General features: G+C 45.4%; 1 protein-coding gene across 1 annotated transcript in view; it reads left to right on the plus strand.

The window, feature by feature from the left end:
* The first annotated feature begins 230 nt into the window (after window positions 1-230).
* LOC129835603 (synaptotagmin-4-like) overlaps window positions 231-9,328 on the plus strand; it is an 11,258-nt gene continuing 2,160 nt past the window's right edge. Inside the window, exons 1-2 of the mRNA XM_055901304.1 lie at window positions 231-590; window positions 2,372-3,333. Of these exons, the coding sequence (XP_055757279.1) occupies window positions 557-590; window positions 2,372-3,333 (996 nt within the window). The 5' untranslated portion in view covers window positions 231-556. The remainder of the gene's footprint in view (window positions 591-2,371; window positions 3,334-9,328) is intronic.

Below are 9,328 nucleotides of genomic sequence, written 5' to 3' on the forward strand. Positions count from 1 at the left end.
CCCAGTCAGTAAATCAGGCACTCAGCCAGTCAGTCAGTCAGTAAGTCAGCCAGCCAGACAGTCAGTCAGTAAGCCAGTCATAGAAATTGATGAGCTTGTTGCTTGTTATGCTGTTTCACCGAGGCAGTGATTTCAGCAGCCTCCGTCACAACTGCGTCAGCGGCTGTGAACTCAGCAGGAGGGTGGGGGTGAGGAGGGAGGAGGGGGCGAGGGAGAGAGAGAGGAGGGAGAGGGGTGGTTCATCCTCAGAGATGCTCATAGCGCAAAGAGTAACAACACGAATAGGGTGAGACTAGCGCTGGGAAGAGAACACACAATAGCCTGCCAACCGTTGCCTCGCTGAAAAGAACAGCTGCGCTTGAATTATTAAACCGAAACAAACAGATTAAATCATTTAAGTCACATCATCAAAAAATCTGTCGCTATTCGCTGTCAAGGAGATATACCTAGAGGACGGATTGGTGGGTAGGGTAGGTTTATAGAGTGCAAGTGCTGGAATAAACCGAAGCGGGGACCGTTTCAGCACCTTGGACAGAGCACGCGAGCAAGCGGGAACATGGCTCCGATGGTAACGGAAGAAACGCAGTTCGGTAAGTAGCTAGCGGCAGCTGGTGACTTATTTGAGTGTGGATGGGGAAACTCGGAAAGCCTCTGTTCTTTTGGTCAGTAATATTCACTATGTCTCCCCAATGGCACCTTAGACATTATATAGTGCTCTCCGTTTGACCGAACTAGCTCTGGTCAACAGGGAATAGGGTTGCCAATGGGGACGTTGCTATGGAGTCTCGTAACCCACCAGTCGGTGTCTCCATCTGTCTCTACACCCGCTGCACTGTGACGTGGGCTCCGAGCACACCTTATTGATGTGTTTCATTGATTTATCCGGTAGTTATTCAGGAGATCGTATTGAGAATATCATGTTACGGATATACAAGAAAACATGAGAAACAAAAACCGAATAAAAATCACCAGTTAGATTACCTCTTGAGTATTTTACTAGCTAATAGTAACTATCACGTATCATTGTACCGCAGTAGGCTATGTAGCAATATGTTGAAGTAAAGCGTTATGTCCGGGGTTCATTATCCCAGCTGTCAAGATATGGTACATTCCTGCTGAAAGACTGCTGCATGCCTTGACGTCACACACTCTCAGAGCGTGTGTGTGTGTGTGTGTGTGTGTGTGTGTGTGTGTGTGTGTGTGTGTGTGTGTGTGTGTGTGTGTGTGTGTGTGTGTGTGTGTGTGTGTGTGTGTGTGTGTGTGTGTGTGTGTGTGTGTGTGTGTGTGTGGAGCTGAAAGACAGGGGTGAGGCACTGGGGTTGCCTTCCCGGTTTCTGTTCTGACACAATCCCCAATCTCTCAACTGATTGGCCCGTTGAGATGAACGATAGTTAATGAATAATCATCGACTATTAATAAATCAATAAGCTACTTCATAATTTGGTCTCAAATCTCTGTAGCATATCAACATGCCAAGTTATGTCAAAAGGCCATTTCTCTGTTCACACTGTATGACCCTTGATTATTCAGTTATGTCATGTCATGTCATGTCATGTCATGTAGGAGTCCCAGATTGTGCAGACTCCACCCCAAATGGCACCCTATTCCATATATAGTGTACTGTACTACTTTTGACCAGCGCCCATAGGACACTATCTAGGGAATAGGATGCCGTTTGGGACACAGCCCCAGATTGTGCTGTTGTCATGCCGTCTCTGACTCAGACAGTGCGTCAGTCAGTCAGTCAGGCAGCCTGTTAGTTATGGTAATAAGCAGTGGGTTTCTGATTCAGCTCGTCAATACATTCATCCACAGATGTAGTTAGACAGAGGAAACGTACGCATATTCAACATACACCACGCGCACACAGGCAATAGATCCACAGGAGGGAGGGGAGGTTAACAAAAGTCTCTCTCTCTCTCTCTCTCTCTCTCTCTCTCTCTCTCTCGCTTTTCTCTCTCTATTTCTCTCTCCCCCCCTCTCTCTCTCTCGCTTTTCTCTCTCTATTTCTCTCTCTCTCTCTCTCTCTCTCTCTCTCTCTCTCTCTCTCTCTCTCTCTCTCTCTCTCTCTCTCTCTCTCTCTCTCTCTCTCTCTCTCTCTCTCTCTCTCTCGCTGTCTCTCTCTCTCTCTCTATTTCTCTCTCTCTCTCTCTCTCTCTCTCTCTCTCTCTCTCTCTCTCTCTCTCTCTCTCTCTCTCTCTCTCTCTCTCTCTCTCTCTCTCTCTCTCTCTCTCTCTCTCTCTCTCTCTCTCTCTCTCTCTCTCTCTCTCTCTCTCTCTCTCTCTCTCTCTCTCTCTCTCTCTCTCTCTCTCTCTCTCTCTCTCTCTCTCTCTCTCTCTCTCTCTCTCTCTCTCTCTCTCTCTCTCTCTAGTGGAGGTGCCAGTGAGTGTTGCAGTGGTGAGTGTGTTTGGCCTCGTCTCCTGCGTCTCCCTCTTCGCCTGGATCTGCTGCCAGCGTAAAAACACCAAGCCACAGACGACACCACCCTACAAGTTCGTGCACATGCTCAAAGGCGTCGACATCTACCCCGAGATTCTTAGCGCCAAGAAGAAGTTTGCTGCCACCGCCAATGAAAGCAAGACCGACGTGAACGGAAACTGCAACGCCAACAGCAACAACGTTAAACAACAAAGACAACAGCAAGCGGCCTCCAGTCCAGCAGGGGGCAGAACGCCCCTTCACCTGGACCTGGAGAAACAACGTGACCTGAACGGCAACTTCACCTCCAGCACCAAACCTCCACACTCCAACCCCCAGACCCACGCCAAGGTCCGCAGCTCCCCAGATCTGGACATTCCCTCCCCCCACCCAGGGTTCACCCAGCCTGGGGTTCCCTCCCCCACAACCATTACCACTGCCAATAGCCTCTCCGGCCAGACCCCAATCCCCACCCAGGGTGCCGCTGACCAAGACAAACCCCAGGACGGAGGCCCTGACGTGGGCCTCGGGACCCTTCACTTCTCCCTGGAATACAACTCAGAGAAGAAGGCCTTCGTGGTTCACATCAAGGAGGCTCACGGGCTGACCCCGACCGACGAGCAGTCCCTGACCTCTGACCCCTACATTAAGCTGACCCTGCTGCCGGAGAAGAAGCACCGGGTCAAGACTCGCGTCCTGAGGAAGACTCTGGACCCGGCGTTTGACGAGACCTTCAGTTTCTACGGGATCCCATTGGTCCGTGTGCAGGAGCTGTCCCTCCACTTCATGGTGCTCAGCTTCGATAGGTTCTCCCGTGATGAGGTCATTGGCGAGACTCTCGTCCCATTGGCCGAGATCAACCTGGCGGAGGGGCGTGTCCTCATGAGCCGTGAGATCATAAAGAGGAATGTCAGGGTAAGAGAGAGGGGTTCTTCCATTAGCGTCTAATACAAGTTCTGCTTGGCATAATTACCATTATCATAATATGAATGAAGTCCTCGGGGTAGTGAGGGTTTCTACCTGATTTAACAATACAGCCACCAGGTGGCTAATAACACACAGTACTAATGGAAAAACACAGGTAGAATCGCAGCTCATGGCACCTTATTCCCTATTCTAATACCCTATTCCCTATAGCACACTTCATTTTGGACCTAACCACAGTCATTTAGTTGTATCAGATAGCAGATTTCTCACTCTACCAGCCATTGTATCTTTAGAATCTCTAGATCATTCTAAAACAGATCATTCTACAGATCATTCTAGAACAGATCATTATAGAACAGATCCTTCTAGAACAGATCCTTCTAGAACAGATCATTCTAGAACAGATCATTCTAAAACAGATCATTCTAGAACAGATCATTCTAGAACAGATCATTCTAAAACAGATCATTCTAGAACAGATCATTCTAGATGTGATAGTGATATTCCATCCTCTGTGTAGTGCTGTCATTGGCTGTGGAGGTCTAGGACAGGAGTACTATGGCTGAGAGTTGTAGGCTCTGTTCTACTATATTCTATTATATTGTATTGTACATACATATTATGTGTACATTGGTGAAAGTAGTAGTAGTAGGAGATAGAGAGAGAGAGAGAGAGAGAGAGAGAGAGAGATAGAGAGAGAGAGAGAGAGAGAGAGAGAGAGAGAGAGAGAGAGAGAGAGTAAAAGAGAGATTGTAAAAGAGAGAGTGTAAAAGAGAGAGTGTGTAAAAGAGAGAGTGTAAAGAGAAAGTGAGTGTAAAAGAGAGAGTCAGTGTAAAAGATAGAGTGTAAAAGAGAGTGAGTGTAAAAGAGTGAGTGTAAAAGAGAGAGTGTAAAAGAGAGAGTGAGTGAAAAAGAGAGAGTGAGTGTAAAAGATAGAGTGTAAAAAAGAGTGAGTGTAAAAGAGAGAGAGTTTAAAAGAGAGAGTGAGTGTAAAAAACAGAGTGTAAAAGAGAGAGAGTGTAAAAGAGAGAGTGAGTGTAAAAGAGAGAGTGTAAAAGATAGAGTGTAAAAGAGAGTGAGTGTAAAAGAGAGAGTGTAAAAGAGAGAGTGTAAAAGAGAGAGTGTAAAAGAGAGAGTGTAAAAGAGAGAGTGAGTGTAAAAGAGAGAGCGAGTGTAAAAGAGAGAGTGTAAAAGAGAGAGTGAGTGTAAAAGAGAGTGAGTGTAAAAGAGTGAGTTTAAAAGAGAGAGTGCAAAAGAGAGAGAGTGTAAAAGAGAGAGTGTAAAAGAGAGAGTGGGTGTAAAATAGAGAGTGTAAAAGAGAGAGTGAGTGTAAAAGAGAGAGTGTAAAATAGAGAGTGAGTGTAAAAGAGAGAGTGTAAAAGAGAGCGTGTAAAAGAGAGAGTGTGAAAGAGAGAGAGTGTAAAAGAGAGAGTGAGTGTAAAAGAGAGAGAGTGTAAGAGAGAGAGTGTGTAAAAGAGAGAGAGAGTGTAAAAGAGAGAGTGTAAAAGAGAGAGAGAGTGTAAAAGAGAGAGTGTAAAAGAGAGAGTGTAAGAGAGAGAGAGTAAAGGAGAGTGAGTGTAAAAGAGAGAGTGAGTGTAAAAGAGAGCGAGTGTAAAATAGAGAGTGAGTGTAAAAGAGAGAGTGAGTGTAAAAGAGAGAGAGTGTAAAAGGGAGAGAGTAAAAGAGAGAGTGAGTGTAAAAGAGAGAGTGAGTGTAAAAGACAGTGTAAAAAGAGAGTGTAAAAGAGAGAGTGAGTGTAAAAGAGAGAGTCAGTGTAAAAGAGAGAGTGTAAAAGAGAGAGTGTAAAAGAGAGAGTGAGTGTAAAAGAGAGAGTGTAAAAGAGAGAGAGTGTAAAAGAGAGAGTGAGTGTAAAAGAGAGTGTAAAAGAGAGAGAGAGTGTAAAATAGAGAGAGAGTGTAAAATAGAGAGAGAGAGTAAAATAGAGAGAGAGAGTAAAATAGAGAGAGTAAAATAGAGAGAGAGAGTAAAATAGAGATAGAGAGTAAAATAGAGAGAGAGAGTAAAATAGAGAGAGAGTGTAAAATAGAGAGAGAGAGTAAAATAGAGAGAGAGTGTAAAATAGAGAGAGAGAGTAAAATAGAGAGAGAGAGTAAAATAGAGAGAGAGTGTAAAATAGAGAGAGAGTGTAAAATAGAGAGAGAGAGTAAAATAGAGAGAGAGAGTAAAATAGAGAGAGAGTGTAAGAGAGAGAGAGTAAAATAGAGAGGGAGAGTAAAATAGAGAGAGAGAGTAAAATATAGAGAGAGTGTAAAATAGAGAGAGAGAGTAAAATAGAGAGAGAGTATAAAATAGAGAGAGAGAGTAAAATAGAGAGAGAGTAAAATAGAGAGAGAGTGTAAAATACAGAGAGAGAGTAAAATAGAGAGAGAGTGTAAAATAGAGAGAGAGAGTAAAATAGAGAGATAGTATAAAATAGAGAGAGAGAGTAAAATAGAGAGAGAGTAAAATAGAGAGAGAGTGTAAAATACAGAGAGAGAGTAAAATAGAGAGAGAGAGTAAAATAGAGAGAGAGTGTAAAATAGAGAGAGAGTGTAATATAGAGAGAGAGAGTAAAATAGAGAGAGAGAGTAAAATAGAGAGAGAGTGTAAAATAGAGAGAGAGAGTAAAATAGAGAGAGAGAGTGTAAAATAGAGAGAGAGTGTAAAATAGAGAGAGAGTGTAAAATAGAGAGTGTAATAGAGAGAGAGTGTAAAATAGAGAGAGAGTGTAAAATAGAGAGAGTAAAATAGAGAGAGAGAGTAAAATAGAGAGAGAGTGTAAGAGAGAGAGAGAGAGAGAGCTGTGTCTGTCTCTGTGTAGTATTGTGCACCAGGCTTCTAGACTCTTCTATGTCTCTGGTGAACTTGGCTCCTCCTGCTGCTGCTCCTCTGAGAACAGAAACAGGACGAAAGCGTTTGTATGTAGTGATGACGTCTTGTTTCTCAGTTGTATGTTCTCTCTCATGTCTCATGTGAACAAACGACACATAGAGATAGATGGATAGATAGACAGATACAAAGTCACTCATGAAAATGTGATGCTAGGTACTGAGAAACAGACCGTTGCCTATAATACTCTCCACGGTCCTACTTCTATGTGGATGTCAGAGGAGAGAACAAAGGCTGTGGCTCTATAAGTGTTGTGATTAGAGAAGTGGGGCTTGTATGGAACACGTCTGTAGTACTGAGGATCTGTAGTGTTAATGTGTGTGTGGGACACAGAGGGGGAGGGGGGAGGAAGAGAGGAGAGAGGAGAGAGGGAGAGAGACAGAGACAGAGACAGAGACAGAGACAGAGAGAGAGAGAGAGACAGAGACAGAGACAGAGACAGAGAGAGAGAGAGAGACAGAGACAGAGACAGAGACAGAGAGAGAGAGAGAGACAGAGACAGAGACAGAGAGAGAGAGAGAGACAGAGAGAGACAGAGAGAGAGAGAGACAGAGACAGAGACAGAGACTGAGAGAGACAGAGAGAGAGACAGAGAGAGGAGAGAGAGACAGAGAGAGGAGAGAGAGAGGAGAGAGAGAGGGAGAGGGAGAGAGGAGGACGAGACAGAGGGAGAGACAGAGAGAGAGGAGAGAGAGAGAGAGAGACAGAGACAGAGACAGAGACAGAGAGAGAGAGAGAGGGAGAGGGAGAGAGGAGGACGAGACAGAGGGAGAGACAGAGAGAGAGGAGAGAGAGAGAGAGAGACAGAGACAGAGACAGAGAGAGAGAGAGAGAGAGAGAGAGAGACAGAGAGAGACAGAGACAGAGACAGAGAGAGACAGAGAGAGACAGAGAGAGAGACAGAGACAGAGACAGAGACAGAGAGAGAGAGACTGTGGACTGTTCTACACTGTGGACTGTTCTACACTGTGGACTGTTCTACACTGTGGACTGTTCTACTCTGTGGACTGTTCTACTCTGTGGACTGTTCTACTCTGTGGACTGTTCTACACTGTGGACTCTTCTACTCTGTGGACTGTTCTACACTGTGGACTGTTCTACACTGTGGACTGTTCTACTCTGTGGACTGTTCTACTCTGTGGACTGTTCTACACTGTGGACTGTTCTACACTGTGGACTGTTCTACTCTGTGGACTGTTCTACTCTGTGGACTGTTCTACACTGTGGACTATTCTACACTGTGGACTGTTCTACTCTGTGGACTGTTCTACACTGTGGACTGTTCTACTCTGTGGCCTGTTCTACACTGTGGACTGTTCTACACTGTGGACTGTTCTACACTGTGGACTGTTCTACTCTGTGGACTGTTCTACTCTGTGGACTGTTCTACACTGTGGACTGTTCTACACTGTGGACTGTTCTACTCTGTGGACTGTTCTACTCTGTGGACTGTTCTACACTGTGGACTGTTCTACACTGTGGACTGTTCTACTCTGTGGACTGTTCTACACTGTGGACTGTTCTACACTGTGGACTGTTCTACACTGTGGACTGTTCTACTCTGTGGACTGTTCTACACTGTGGACTGTTCTACTCTGTGGACTGTTCTACACTGTGGACTGTTCTACACTGTGGACTGTTCTACACTGTGGACTGTTCTACTCTGTGGACTGTTCTACACTGTGGACTGTTCTACTCTGTGGCCTGTTCTACTCTGTGGACTGTTCTACTCTGTGGACTGTTCTACACTGTGGACTGTTCTACACTGTGGACTGTTCTACACTGTGGACTGTTCTACTCTGTGGACTGTTCTACACTGTGGACTGTTCTACTCTGTGGACTGTTCTACTCTGTGGACTGTTCTACTCTGTGGACTGTTCTACTCTGTGGACTGTTCTACACTGTGGACTGTTCTACTCTGTGGACTGTTCTACACTGTGGACTGTTCTACTCTGTGGACTGTTCTACTCTGTGGACTGTTCTACACTGTGGACTGTTCTACACTGTGGACTGTTCTACACTGTGGACTGTTCTACTCTGTGGACTGTTCTACTCTGTGGACTGTTCTACTCTGTGGACTGTTCTACACTGTGGACTGTTCTACACTGTGGACTGTTCTACTCTGTGGACTGTTCTACTCTGTGGACTGTTCTACTCTGTGGACTGTTCTACTCTGTGGACTGTTCTACACTGTGGACTGTTCTACTCTGTGGACTGTTCTACTCTGTGGACTGTTCTACACTGTGGACTGTTCTACTCTGTGGACTGTTCTACACTGTGGACTGTTCTACTCTGTGGACTGTTCTACTCTGTGGACTGTTCTACTCTGTGGACTGTTCTACACTGTGGACTGTTCTACACTGTGGACTGTTCTACACTGTGGACTGTTCTACTCTGTGGACTGTTCTACTCTGTGGACTGTTCTACTCTGTGGACTGTTCTACACTGTGGACTGTTCTACTCTGTGGACTGTTCTACTCTGTGGACTGTTCTACACTGTGGACTGTTCTACTCTTTGGACTGTTCTACACTGTGGACTGTTCTACTCTGTGGACTGTTCTACTCTGTGGACTGTTCTACACTGTGGACTGTTCTACACTGTGGACTGTTCTACACTGTGGACTTTTCTACTCTGTGGACTGTTCTACTCTGTGGACTGTTCTACTCTGTGGACTGTTCTACACTGTGGACTGTTCTACACTGTGGACTGTTCTACACTGTGGACTGTTCTACACTGTGGACTGTTCTACACTGTGGACTGTTCTACTCTGTGGACTGTTCTACTCTGTGGACTGTTCTACTCTGTGGACTGTTCTACTCTGTGGACTGTTCTACACTGTGGACTGTTCTACACTGTGGACTGTTCTACACTGTGGACTGTTCTACTCTGTGGACTGTTCTACTCTGTGGACTGTTCTACACTGTGGACTGTTCTACACTGTGGACTGTTCTACACTGTGGACTGTTCTACACTGTGGACTGTTCTACACTGTGGACTGTTCTACACTGTGGACTGTTCTACTCTGTGGACTGTTCTACACTGTGGGTTGAGGGTGTGGCAGGAGCAGCCCTCTCTCTCTTCTCTCTCTCTGAC

The sequence above is a fragment of the Salvelinus fontinalis genome, chromosome 36 (assembly GCF_029448725.1).
Source record: "Salvelinus fontinalis isolate EN_2023a chromosome 36, ASM2944872v1, whole genome shotgun sequence".
NCBI lineage: Eukaryota > Metazoa > Chordata > Actinopteri > Salmoniformes > Salmonidae > Salvelinus > Salvelinus fontinalis.